General features: G+C 43.3%; 1 protein-coding gene across 1 annotated transcript in view; it reads left to right on the forward strand.

The window, feature by feature from the left end:
- The window catches only part of LOC133979982 (protein FAM222B-like), an 11,568-nt gene extending 363 nt beyond the window's left edge, over positions 1 to 11,205 (forward strand). The window contains exons 2-3 of the mRNA XM_062418538.1: positions 6,862 to 6,989; positions 8,029 to 11,205. Coding sequence (XP_062274522.1) covers positions 6,908 to 6,989; positions 8,029 to 10,046 — 2,100 coding nt within the window. The 5' untranslated portion in view covers positions 6,862 to 6,907 and the 3' untranslated portion in view covers positions 10,047 to 11,205. The remainder of the gene's footprint in view (positions 1 to 6,861; positions 6,990 to 8,028) is intronic.
- The last annotated feature ends 3,360 nt before the right edge of the window (positions 11,206 to 14,565 follow it).

The following is a 14,565-nucleotide window of genomic DNA, read 5'->3' on the forward strand; positions in this document are numbered from 1 at the left end:
ACTTTTACTGTCCACCTTTCCTCCAATACAGAATATAAACAATGCACATCATCTCATGAAGAGATAATACAAACAAACATTAGTACCTCCAGTGGAGTGTCAGCAGGATGGAGGAGAAGAAATAAATAAAATAAATCAACATGCAATATTTGGTTTCATATCTAGATTTATTTTAATGTAGGTTAAATTGACTTTTATTGTCCACTTTCCTCCAATAAAGAATATAAACAATGGTAAATGGACTGTACTTATATGGCGCTTTTCTAGTTGTTATGATCACTCAAAGCGCTTTTACATTACATCTCATTCATACACTGATGGCAGGAGCTTTATTGTCCATCTTCCGTCCATATCATGACATGCATACACCAACTATAGCCAAGCCTGAATTAATACCTCCAGTGGAGTGTCAGGAGGATTAGCATTAAAATAAAAATCAACACACAACATTTGGTTTTAGATTTTTATTGTCCTGAAGGAAATGTTGTCTTGGGCTAAAAGTGCCTGGTGCACATATACAACAAATACATAATAAGCACAGAAAGAAACAAAACATACATGACAACACAAAGTAGGGTAAGATGTTGCAGTAGAGCATATTGCACAGAATCATCATGTTGCACAAGATCCTGTGATGTACGTACAACACAAGATGGGAACAGAGTGTAAAAACAATGAAATGGAAAAAACAATGACTAATCTAAGAGCAGAGGGTAATAAGTACTAGATGAAATGAGTCAAAAGATAAAAGATGATAGAAGAGATGAGAGGATAAGAGGGCGGATGCTGCCGGCTCTAAAACGTTAACCTGATAATAGGAGTTCATATTCTGGAGGATGATGTGTGTCGGGTCACTGAGGATCATGTTTGCCTGTTTTTATGACTTTCATACTGTAGATGGATGGAAAAGATGGCTGTCCTTTGTGTTTTGTCCTCATTGCAGTTTTAACCAAAGTTGCAATTGAGTTTTTTTCATATTTAGATTAATTTTAATGTAGGTTAATTCTGATTGGATAACGCTGCTGTCAGGTGGAAACCATGTGACTCCATATTTAGTTTTTGGACACGCTAGGTTGCTGACAGCGACTATAATTATTAAAGACGATGAGTCAAAGCCTTGTGGAGCCCGACAAAAAATGAACCCTTTAAATAAGCAAACACATTTGTTTTTCTCCCGTCATTAAGGCCTGTACAGCTGAACACGACAATGTAATAAAATCCCGATAATGTAATAAAAACCCTCATAACTCAATAAAAAATGTAATAAAACCCGATGATGTAATAAAGTGCATTTCCCAATAATGTAACAATCTCTGTGGCGATGATGTAATAAATTATTACATTATTGCGTTAACCTTATTTTTTGCAGAACCTAATAATGTAATAATTTCCGAATATCGTAATAAACATTATTACATTTGTTTATTGAGTTATGAGGTTTTTTAAAAATTGCATTATTGGGCAATTATTCAAATTTTCCACTATACAGTTCTAGCACGACTCGACTCGGTTCGGTACCAGGAACCTTTTCCATTACTATAGTTCCTCCTCAACGTGAGCGGGGTCGTCATAGCGACACAAACACATAAACAATGGAGGCGATGGTGTACTTGCTGCTGTATGAGGCTTTCTGTCTCACACAAAGCAAGAGAAGAGAAACAAATCGCTGTAACGCTGTTGTTGGTATTTAAAAATGGCGGGTTTGATTCTGGTGTGGGACGTCGGCCCAGTTTCCTTCCTTCCTTCCTGTCTTCTTTTCCTTCCTTCCATCTTTCCTTCCTGTCTTCTTTTCCTTTCTTCCGCCCTTCCTGCCTGCCTTCCTTCCGTCCTTCCTTCCTTACTGTCTTCTTTTCCTTCCTTCCTTTCTTCCATCTTTCCTTCCTTCCTTCCCTCTGTCCTTCCTGTCTTCTTTTCCTTCCTTACTTCTATTCCTTTCTTCCGTCCTTCCTGTCTTCTTTTCCTTCTTTCTTTTCTTCCATCTTTCCTTCCTTCCTTCCTTCCTTCCATCTTTCCTTCCTGTCTTCTTTTCCTTTCTTCCGTCCTTCCTTCCTGTCTTCTTTTCCTTCCTTCCTTCCATTTTTCCTTCCTGTCTTCTTTTCCTTCCTTCCGTCCTTCCTTCCTTTCTTCCATCTTTCCTTCCTTCCTTCCTTTTATCCATCTTTCCTTCCTTCCTTCCCTCTATCCTTCCTGTCTTCTTTTCCTTCCTTCCATCTTTCCTTCCTTCCTTCCCTCTGTCTTTCCTGTCTTATTTTCCTTTCTTCCATCTTTACTTCTCACTTCGTCATGCTCATGACTCTTCCAGTGACTCTCTGACCAATCAGTGGCCGGCAGTCTGATGACGTCACATTTTAGTATCGGCTCGGCTCGCTTGGAACCTCGGCAGAGCAGATACTAAAAAAAGCACCAGGTACCAGGTTCTATCTCTGATGGAGACGAGTAGTTCTAGAACTCTATAGTGGAAAAGCTCCATTATGACATCATCGGGTTCTAAAGGGCCCCTGGGCATTTACCCACATTGCCCCTATGGTAGATCCAGCAAAGAACATCACACACACACAACACACACACACACACACACACACACACACACACACACACACACACACACACACACACACACACACACACACACACAGAGATACAGACACACACACACACACACACACAGACAATTGCAGCTATTGTAATAAGTTAAAACCTTGTTAGAAGGAGGGCTGTTTTTGGTTTTACTGGGAGCAGTGCTGGTTGTACTGGTAGTAGCACTGGTTGTACTGGGAGCAGTGCTGATTGTACTGGGAGCAGTGTTGGTTTTACTGGGAGCAGTGCTGGTTGTACTGGTAGTACTGCTCGTTACTGGGAGTAATGTTGGTTGTACTGGGAGCAGTGTTGGTTTTACCGGGTGTAGCGCTGGTTACTGGAAGTAGCACTGATCGTACTGGGAGCAGTGCTGGTTGCAGTGTGAGCAGTGCTGGTTGCATTGGGAGCAGTGCTGGTTGTACTGGGAGTAGCGCTGGTTTTACTGGGAGTAGTGCTGGTCGTACTGGGAGTAGTGCTGGTTGTACTGGGAGCAGTGCTGGTTTTACTGGGAGCGGTGTTGGTTTTACTGGGAGCAGTGCTGGTTCTACTAGGAGCAGTGCTGGTTGTACTGGGAGTAGTGCTGGTTTTACTGGGAGCAGTGCTGGTTTTACTGGGAGCAGTGCTGGTTGCAGTGGGAGCAGTGCTGGTTGTACTGGGAGTAGCGCTGATCGTACTGGGAGCAGTTTTGGTTTTACTGGGAGCAGTGTTGGTTTTACTAGGAGCAGTGCTGATCGTACTGGGAGCAGTGTTTGTTTTACTGGGAGCAGTGTTTGTTTTACTGGGAGCAGTGTTTGTTTTACTGGGAGCAGTGCTGGTTTTACTAGGAGTAGTGCTGGTTTTACTGGGAGCAGTGCTGGTTGTACTGGGAGTAGTGCTGGTTGTACTGGGAGCAGTGCTGGTTACTGGGAGCAGTGCTGGTTGTACTGGGAGTAGTGTTGGTTTTACTGGGAGTAGCGCGGGTGTTACTAGGAGTTCTGCTTGTTGCACTGGGAGCAGTGCTGTTTTACTGGGAGTAGTGCTGGTTGTACTGGGAGCAGTGCTGGTTTTACTAGGAGTAGTGCTGGTTGTACTGGGAGCAGTGCTGGTTTTACTAGGAGTAGTGCTGGTTGTACTGGGAGCAGTGCTGGTTTTACTAGGAGTAGTGCTGGTTGTACTGGGAGCAGTGCTGGTTTTACTGGGAGTAGTGCTGGTTTTACTGGGAGCAGCGCTGGTTGTACTGGGAGTAGTGCTGGTTGTACTGGGAGCAGTGCTGGTTGTACTGGGAGCAGTGCTGGTTTTACTGGGAGCAGTGCTGGTTTTACTGGGAGCAGTGCTGGTTTTACTGGGAGCAGTGCTGGTTCTACTAGGAGCAGTGCTGGTTTTACTGGGAGTAGTGTTGGTTGTACTGGTAGTAGCACTGGTTGTACTGGGAGCAGTGCTGATTGTACTGGGAGCAGTGTTGGTTTTACTGGGAGCAGTGCTGGTTGTACTGGTAGTACTGCTCGTTACTGGGAGTAATGTTGGTTGTACTGGGAGCAGTGTTGGTTTTACCGGGTGTAGCGCTGGTTACTGGAAGTAGCACTGATCGTACTGGGAGCAGTGCTGGTTGCAGTGTGAGCAGTGCTGGTTGCATTGGGAGCAGTGCTGGTTGTACTGGGAGTAGCGCTGGTTTTACTGGGAGTAGTGCTGGTCGTACTGGGAGTAGTGCTGGTTGTACTGGGAGCAGTGCTGGTTTTACTGGGAGCGGTGTTGGTTTTACTGGGAGCAGTGCTGGTTCTACTAGGAGCAGTGCTGGTTGTACTGGGAGTAGTGCTGGTTTTACTGGGAGCAGTGCTGGTTTTACTGGGAGCAGTGCTGGTTGCAGTGGGAGCAGTGCTGGTTGTACTGGGAGTAGCGCTGATCGTACTGGGAGCAGTTTTGGTTTTACTGGGAGCAGTGTTGGTTTTACTAGGAGCAGTGCTGATCGTACTGGGAGCAGTGTTTGTTTTACTGGGAGCAGTGTTTGTTTTACTGGGAGCAGTGTTTGTTTTACTGGGAGCAGTGCTGGTTTTACTAGGAGTAGTGCTGGTTTTACTGGGAGCAGTGCTGGTTGTACTGGGAGTAGTGCTGGTTGTACTGGGAGCAGTGCTGGTTACTGGGAGCAGTGCTGGTTGTACTGGGAGTAGTGTTGGTTTTACTGGGAGTAGCGCGGGTGTTACTAGGAGTTCTGCTTGTTGCACTGGGAGCAGTGCTGTTTTACTGGGAGTAGTGCTGGTTGTACTGGGAGCAGTGCTGGTTTTACTAGGAGTAGTGCTGGTTGTACTGGGAGCAGTGCTGGTTTTACTAGGAGTAGTGCTGGTTGTACTGGGAGCAGTGCTGGTTTTACTAGGAGTAGTGCTGGTTGTACTGGGAGCAGTGCTGGTTTTACTGGGAGTAGTGCTGGTTTTACTGGGAGCAGCGCTGGTTGTACTGGGAGTAGTGCTGGTTGTACTGGGAGCAGTGCTGGTTGTACTGGGAGCAGTGCTGGTTTTACTGGGAGCAGTGCTGGTTTTACTGGGAGCAGTGCTGGTTTTACTGGGAGCAGTGCTGGTTCTACTAGGAGCAGTGCTGGTTTTACTGGGAGTAGTGTTGGTTTTACTGGGAGCAGTGCTGGTTTTACTGGGAGCAGTGTTGGTTTTACTGGGAGTAGCGCTGGTGTTACTAGGAGCAGTGCTGGTTGTACTGGGAGCAGTGCTGTTTTTACTGGGAGTAGTGCTAGTTGTACTGGGAGCAGTGCTGGTTTTTACTAGGAGTAGTGCTGGTTGTACTGGGAGCAATGCTGGTTTTACTAGGAGCAGTGCTGGTTTGCAGTGGTTTTACTGGTATGGTTTTACTGGTTCGGCCCCATGCAGATCATATTGGGTTGTGTATGTGGCCCCTGAACTAAAATGAGTTTGAGCCCCTGATTTAAACTCATTATAAACATTGTATTAACGGTATCATGATGGTTAAAGTGGCAGAAAGTCCATGATGTTTTGCTGCTTTGCTTTTTTTCTCTTTTTGATGCGATTGAGGAGATTCTGATAAACGCTTTAAACTATTAGCTGTGGGTTTGGTTCCCTCGTCTCTTTTCTGTGTAATAAAGCACATTAGAGGATTTAAAAGGAGGATTAGAACAATTTAAAGCAGTTTTTTAATGTTTACTTTGGGAATGAGAGTGTGGAAGAAAGAGAGCGAACCTGCTCTTATTATTTGGCTTCAAAGGAAAAGCACAGTTACTTTTTTATTTATTTATTATTATTTCATTATTATCATTATTATTGTTTATTTATTTGTTGTTTTTTCTTTTTTAAATGTAGTTATTTATTTATTTTATTTTAAATGTTCTAAACATTTATCTTTTTTTTTTGCATGCATCGGCATTTTTGCTTAAAAAGAAATGAGGCGTAGTGACTTTTTATTTATTTATTATTATTGTTTATTTATTTATTTAGTTATGTTTTTTTCCTTTATCGTTTGTTTAAAAAAAGAAATCATAATTTATTATATGCTTATTATATTTTTCTTTGGCTTAAAGAAATGCAGCATAGTTACTTAAAAAACTTATTTTATTATTATTAATTTTTAAATGATTAAAATTTTCTCAACATTTTTATCATCTATCTCTCATTGTTTTATTTTATTTTTTATGTAGTCACTCGTACTGTCATATTTTTTGTGTTTATTATTATTGTTTATTTATTCTTTTTTTATTTATTAATTAATTTCTTTCTTAATTTATTCAAATTTTCTGAACATGTTATCATATTCTTATCAATTTTATTCCTTTTTTTAATGCCATTCTGTCTTATTATGAGCTGTGAAGCACTTTGAGCTTCATTAACCTGAATGAAAGCTGCTGTATAAATCTGACCAGTTTTTTAACATTTATCATTTTGTAGAAACTGTCTTGTCATTGTGGTTTTTTACAGCACATCTCCAGCTTTTCATTTTAATGTACAATAAAAAATCATTTGGAGTCAGGACCAATGCTTTAATTTATTTATTTTTAACAATATTGACCCACTAAACCTTGTTCGGCAGCCATCATCCTGCATCTATGTGCTGTTTTATTCAAGAGGAAGAAAGAAGACGGCTTTTTTTTTTTTTAATGTCCTATCTCCATCTCAGCTTTTTGCGAGCTGCAGTGTTTATGCAGCCGAGCTTTCACAGAGCCATGATGTCAGTTTATTACAAGCTGCCATTTGCAGAAAGGTCACATTGTGCTGGATGTGAAAATGAGAGATAGCAAAGTCATTTCACAGCCAGCGTTTAAGTGTCTGACTCTGTGTGTTCTTCTCCCGTCAGTATGGTGAGGAGAAGGTTTCCCATGCTGCAGTAGTGGAATAGTGACATGCTGGCCTGTCTGCCAGCATCAGGTGACCCTACCATCCGACTTCTCTCCCGCTCGCAGATGAACACTGGACTTCAGAAATGTACGTGTCGTCTTTTTATTTCCAACATAACGAACACACAGTGAAATATATATGCCTGAAAAGGAGGAGAAACAAGTAAAAGCTTAGTTAACCCTCCTGTTGTCCTCAAGTCAAGGAAGGAAGGAAGAGAGGAAGGAGGGAGGAAAGTAAGGAAGGAAGGTAGGAAACGAGGAAAGGAAAGAAGGAAGGTAGGAGGGAGCAAGGAAAGAAGGAAGGAGGTAGGGAGAAAGGAAAGAAGGAAGGAGGGAGAGAGGGAGAAAGGAAGGAAGGAAGGAAGGAAATGAGGAAAGGAAAGAAAGAAGGTAGGAGGGAGTGAGGAAAGAAGGAAGGAGGGAGGGAGAAAGGAAAAGAGGTAGGACTGAGGAATGAAAGGAGGAAAGAAGGAAGGAAGGAAGGAAGGTGGGAGCGAGGAAAGAGGGAGGGAGGGAGAAAGGAAAAGAGGGAGGAAGGAAGGACGGAGGAAAGAAGGATGGAAGGTAGGAGGGAGGAAAGAAGGCCAGAAGAAAGAAGGAAGGGAGGAAGGAAGGAAAGACGAAAGAAGGTAGGGAGGGAGGAAGGAAGGAAGGAAAGAAGGCCAGAGGAAAGAAGGTACGAAAAGAGGAAGGAAGGAAAGAAGGTAGGGAGAAAGGAAAAGAGGAATGGAGGAAGGAAGGATGGAGGAAATAAGGAAGGAAGGAAAGAAAGAGAGAAGGAGAGAGGGATTCAATTCTACCAAATTCAAGTCCTTCTGAAAGTAAATTCTTAACTTTATCATTGAACTTGTGTTTTAAGTTCTCAGTTTAACTAAATATGACAAAGTTCAAGAGCAATGATCTAATGTTTCTTAATTCAGGGTAAATAAGTGTTTCAGAATAAATTGTAATGAACAAATAAACTTCTGCAAGAGAGATTCAGTTGTATTTGAACAGTAAATGATCCTGATCTTTAAAGTAGGAGCTTAGTTTATGTTCACTATGATGTAAAACACTAAAGAGGCATTTTGTGAATTTCCGTATGTAGTGTTGTGACGCGTCTGCTTCTGAATTTCTGCACATTTCAGGGGAAACTACTCAGAAGATGAGATCTGTCAGCTATCCGACCCCAGCAGAGTTGGATGCCTTTGCTAAGAAAGTCGCCAACAACCCTCTGACCATCCAGATCTTCCCCAACAGTGTCAAAGTACCTCAAAGGAAGCACATTCGCCGCACAGTGAACGGGCTCGACACATCGTCGTCCAGCCAGCGCCACAGTCCCTACCCGTCTCAGGTCAGCGCCAGCGGCGGCCTGCTGGCTGTCCTCCGCGCGCCCGCTAAAGGCGTCATCAAAGAGTCCGACGGCAGCCGCGTCCGACAGCTTCACAAAGCCGTCATGAATCCTCACAGTGGACCGTACGCCACTCAAAGCACTTTAAACCTTCCTCAGCCTGCTCCTCACCTCCAGGGCCCGTCGCAGCCCGTGGCCCAGGCCGCTCAGAAGCAAGGCATGGTTCACCCGCAGGCGCTGCAGCAACAGCAGCAAAACATGACTCATTCAATGACTTTACAGCAGCCTCAAACGTTGCCTAACCCGCAGGCGCTACAGCAAAGAACCATGGCTCATTCACAAGCTCTCCAGCGGCAGCAGAGCTTGTCCCAGGTTCAGACTTCACAGCAGCAGAGATTGGCTCACCCGCAGGCCGTTCAGCGGCAGCAGAGTCTGCCGCACACGCAGGCGCTACAGCAGCAGCAGCAGAGCCAGTCCTGCCCGTCGGTCGGACCGCAGCAGCATCTTTCTCACCTGCAGACATTAAAGCATCAGACGGCTCCTCCGCAAGCTTTACTCACACAGCCGGGTGTGACTCAGGATCTGCGCCACATGTCTGATGGAGCTCAGCTTCCGAGCCTGCAGCACGCTCAGGGGCTGGTCGGCTCGCAGCCCCCTCCCCAGGCCGTGGGTGCAGGACCTCCGACCATGCCTAACAGCCTCCAGCAGCCTCCGCCCGGAGCGTACGGGCCCCGGAAGCTGCCTGACGCAGACGCCCCACCAAATGTAACTGTATCTACCTCCACCATCCCACTGTCCATGGCAGCCAGCCTGCATCAGAACCGGCCCAGCGACCTGAGCAGCATCGTGCACCAAATCAACCAGTTGTGCCAGGCGCGGGCCGGCATGGGCACCACCTCAGTCTGTGAGGGCCAGATCGCAAACCCTAGCCCCATCAGCCGCAACCTGCTGATCAACGCCAGTTCAAGAGTATCATCTCACCACCTGGGTCTGGGCTCCGTGCCCAGCTGCCTCATCGTGGGACCACCGGACAAAGCTTCAGCTCAGACTCCCAACGCTGCTCTTCATTCACAGTCCAACATAGCTGCTACTAACAGTATGCCTGCCTTTCACACAGACCAAGAGAAGGTACAACTGCAGCAGCAGCAGCTTCAGCACCATTTACATCAGCAGAAACAGCAGCAGCATCAGTTGCAGCAGCAGCAGCAACATTTACAACAAATACAGCAGCTGCAGCAGCAGCAGCGCTCCTGGGCCCAACATCAACTGGCTCACATGCAGCAGCCGCCCGAGGGGGCCCATCCCTGCAAGAACCCAAGGATGGAGCCTCCAACCGAGTGCACTTTCCCCTCTAGAAACCTCAACTACCCCCACAAGCTACCCAACACCGCACAGTCCTTCCCTCTGAAACACCCAGCAGAAAAGCCACGACCGTCGTCCCCCGTTAACTGCCCCGTAGGTTCTATGCCTTACATTAACGGCCACTACATGCAGCCACCGTGGGGCAGCATCCCAACCACAGCAGGTAACAATGGATCCGGCCCTCAGGACATCCCAGTGGCCTTCCAGGGAGGGCAGGCTGCTGCCTCCGCAGACCGCATCCCAGGGGCAAAGTACAGACCGGGGAAAGAGGGTCACACTGGCCAGTCCAAGCTGTTGCCCAATGTGGATTTCCTGGGAGCGGACTTCCAGATGCCCGGCTTTCAGGAGCAGAACATGGATGTGATGGAGAAGATGCACAGGTCCGCCATGGGCCAGGTTCAGGAGCCCAGTAATAGCGGAGGTGTCCACTCTCATCACCCGGGTTACCGATAAAAGCGTGAGCTCGTCTCCTCCGCTCGGTGTGTTTTTGGGTTGTTTTGGTTGTTTGTTTTTTTTCCTTCAACAACTACTTCCTTTCAGCTTCTACGGTTTCATTCTTTAAAGATCTTGCAAGTGATCAATTACGTTCTACTGCTTGAGAGAGAGCTTGATTTGTTCGACCCGCCAGGTTGTGATGTTTTTTCAAAGTATTCCTCAGGTCTTAAGCCATGTCGTACCTTTTTTTTTTTGTTGCAGATGAAGGTTGTTGTTCCACTGTTGAGTCGAGTTCCTCCTCTTTTCTTTTCTTTTTTTTCCCTCTCATCACTGGCATGGACGTGCTGCTCTTTGTTCGTGTATATACGATGTTTCTTAAATAGCTGAGAATACTCTCTTGCCATAAGATTGTCACAGTGCTATTTCCCAGGTTGACATGGAACAACTGTTTATTTCTTTGTTTTTATTTGGGGTTTTTTAATTTTTAGCATTTGTGGCCTTACAACTGCCCCCAAAAGGCAAGATTAAGGATGTCCTTGTTGTGTGATGTTTATATATATTTGCAATTATTTATCCTCTTAAACAGGTTTTGTGATCCATTTAAAAATGAGAAGGTTACGTGTGTATATGCAATTAACAAGACTGTTTGTTGATACGGTGTTTGTTTTGGGTCCCAGGGTCTCATCTATCAGGAACACGGCTTCTGAACTGCGATTGGTCCAGGTAGTTTTTTTTTTGGGGTGGTTTTTTTTTTTTTTTTTGGCATTGGCTACCTGTCACCTGTCGAGCAGTTTTTTTGTTTGTTTTTGAGTTACTGTAAATACAAAGACAAAGCCAGCACTAAGCAAAACACAGTTAACATTCTCCATTTTTTCTGAGATTCAAGTTTCCTCTTCTTTCTTTCTTTTTCTTTTTTTGTTGTTCCCTCTTTTTTCTTTTTTTTTAAGTTTTAGAAAAATCTAAAAAGTGCCCTCTGAAGTCTGAAGTGTGTAATAGCTCAAGAATTGCTTTTGAAGTTTTTCTTTCATCATTATTATTATTATTTTTTTTTATTTCTTGTAGTTCTACCTTTAAAAAAACTGTAGACTTTTAAAAAATGTTTATCTTTAACATTTGGCAAAAAGGAGCAGAGACTCATTAGCCCCTCCCCCTTTATTCATCTGTAGCTAATGTGAAACAGAACGGCATCCCATTGTTGTTTTAAAAAAATAATGTGTGTATGTATACGTGTGTGGGTGTGGGTGTATGTGTATGTGGGTGTGTGTGGAAAGCAAATTGATCACTTGCAAGCATGCAGGTAACCCCCCCCCCCTTTACTCCCCCTCTTAATGCATTCTCCTCACCACTTTTTTTACTACTGTAACGCAAGTGAACCGATGTGGTGTCGACATAATCCGTGTGGCTTGTGGTGGGCATCTACTAATCTACAGGCCTTACCCTGGTTGTTGTATTTCTGCTACCTATAAAGGAAAAAAAAAACATTTAATGCAGGTTATGTTTTTGCTGGAGGCGTCTAGCACGAAGCTCTGAACCCATCTCCTCTTCCTCCTCTTCTTTTTTCTTTTTTTTTTAGTTGTTTTCTCGGGTTGATGTTGTCTGAGCGTATATTGCTCTGCTGTCCTTCAAGCCTTCTGGAATAAGCCTTAAATGTCAAGAGTAGTTATTTCCTCTACTTAAATACTTACCATAACTTCTTCGTCTTTTCTTTGCCAGGATCCAAACTTAAAGTATGGCTTCATTGTGAGAGAAAGAGGAGGAAAAAGTTCCCTCCCTTCCCCCGGAGCTCATTGGAAACCTGTTAAAACTGTACTGTCAAGATTGATAGATTATTGCCTTAAATGGAAATATTAAGGTGATACCGCTTCTCCCCATCCCTCCGTCTCAAATGTTGCCTATCTATCGAGGATTTAAGATGATTTTATGAGTAAAATATGAATAGTATTTAGCGGAGTTAGTATGTAGATCAGGGCTGTAGCAGTTATTTTTTAAAGTATTTGGACTGTTTTTAGTTGTTATTATTAATAAATATTCTGATTATAGTTCTTAGTTTAATTTATTTCTTTTTTTTTTTTTTGGACCACTGCATCCTGAAGCCATAGGTGTTTTCACATTTTTTTAGGTGCCATAGATGACGAGTTAATGACACAAAATATACGAGTGTGTGTGGGTGTGTGTGTGTGAAGTGAATCATCTTCACTCAGCGTCGAAATTAAGAAGAAGAAGAAGAAGAAGTATAGGAGGTTTGCATCCATCGCTTTAATCTGACGTCTCTTAAAACGAGGCAGAGCAGGGTTTTGTTTTTTCCTCCGAACACAGTACAGGTCAAAAAAGGGAGAAAGAACGGCGATGATGATGATGATGATGATGATGATGATGATGATGATGATGATGATGAATCTTCACAAAAAGACAGCCAAGATGCTTTTCTGGATTTTTTTTGGTCTTCATACTTGATGGCAGTTTATTATTATTATTATTATTATTATTATTATTATTATTATTATTTCTTTCCTGGCTCTCATTTTTGACGTGCCTGCCCCTCGAAGCTGCTATTGAATTTAATCTTAACACACACTAGTATGATTGGTGTGTGTGTGTGTGTGTGTGAATAAGTAATGATGTGTTATGGGCTGTATCAGTGGAAATAAGTTCAACTCTATGGGATCGGCCAACAGGGCTAAATTTAACTGCTGGTAATAATGGCGTGTTTGTCTGTAGTGCAGCCATATTTGGGGTTTTATTCTCTAGTCTAATATAAACTGATAAGTGAGTGGCAGAGTGATTTACAGGAGTCTGAAACACTGTGGCTTTGAAGACCGACGATAACTTCCAGGCTTGTTTTGGAGGTTTCTCGACTCTCGAAAAACACTAAACGTCACACACACTAAACCTGTCCTGTTAATGTTTGAACTGCCTCGTTACAGCCTGAGTCAGTCAGGTTCTACAGTTTCATATGAAGTGCCTCCACTGGGCTTTAGTATGGAGAGAAAAAAAACGTGTGAATGGATGCTTGCGTGTGTGTATGTTAAGCTTGGGTACTTGCACACAGGTGGTGCACGCAGACGAATAAAAAAGGAAAAAAAAAAAGGTGCACGAAGTTAATCTCTGATGGGGGACCAAGCTACTTTAGTGTAACTACTGATACTGTGTCATGGACTGAAGTCCTGAAGTGTGCCACGACTCCCTTAGACGCTGTCGGGATGTGTGAACTGTTTGCTGCTGACTCACTGACCAAAGTGACCAAGCGTCCCTCTCTCTGTAACCACCGCAGCCAAACAGCCTCGGCCGGCTCGTATCGGGAACGTAACGACGAGTAATAAGCAACAACGACGACAACAAGAACCTGGTGACGTAACGGAGAGCTGCTGCCCTCGTCTGGACTGTTAAAAAAAAAAAACACTTGTGAAGTTTAAAAAAAAAAGTGTGAAGATGTGAACAAGAGGGTAAAAATAATCTAGAGCGAGTTGTTCCTGTCCGCACAGTCGAACCCCAAAATCTGTTTTTCTCCTCCGAGGAAAATTCAATATGTATGTTTTTGTGATTCCGCGTCACGACGTTATGATGTAGAGATCTTGCGTGTTTTCACCCACAGTACGTTTGTCAGTGTGCACGCTGTAAGAATCGTAACTACTTTAAGCACATTGTAGCTCATGTTAGTCGACTCAGATGGCAATATTTATCGGGGCGCGGGTGTGAACCAGCTCCCTCTAGATTCATTTTTACTCTTTTTAATAAATAACGATTGTCTTTGATTTGATTTGAATCGGAGATGTTTCATGTCATGATCGGTGGTGGAGGGGGCCTTACTTTCTCTACTTTGTGAAAATGTGATATTCCAGTTTTGCCTAACCTTCAGGAATAAAAATGTCTTGCACAAACATTCCCCCCCCCCTCCTCCCCCCCCCCCCCCTAACCAAAATAAAGTTTGCAAACACAAAGCTTCTGTATGTGTGTGTGTTGTGTGTTTGGTCTCTAATATGTACGAGATGCTGTAAGTGTGTATTAAAGCAAATGTACACGGTGTAACTAGTTCCCATGTAACGGTGTTATGTAATTTAATTACAATATAAATGTAATCTGTTATAGTTACTGAGAAAAAAATGTCATTAAATTACAGTTACTGATGAAGATGTTGATGATTACAAAGGAAGTTACATCATGTTTTAATATTTAACATGTTACTGAATACATATATTGATGATTTTAAATATTTAAAATCATTATTTCTTGTTATATTTAGTAAATAAATCATGATGTGGGCTTATTAGGAGCACACGTGGGCTTAAATGGAGTCACAGTACCAATTAAACCCACTTTATTCATCAAATATCTTTATTTTATATTTTAAAATCTACATGAACTAATGAATACATTTAAAATGAGAGATAAATGTTGCTTTATAAGAAATGATCTCCCTTATAAATCATGTCAGTATCCATGAAAAACAGCTGAACTTAGATTTTGGTGCTTAATGGGAACATTTACCCTAACAGCTGATCTTAGGAAGGGAGGACGGACAGAGGGAAGGAAGGAAGGA

This window comes from Scomber scombrus, chromosome 5 (genome assembly GCF_963691925.1).
Source record: "Scomber scombrus chromosome 5, fScoSco1.1, whole genome shotgun sequence".
In the NCBI taxonomy this organism is placed as follows: Eukaryota; Metazoa; Chordata; class Actinopteri; order Scombriformes; family Scombridae; genus Scomber; species Scomber scombrus.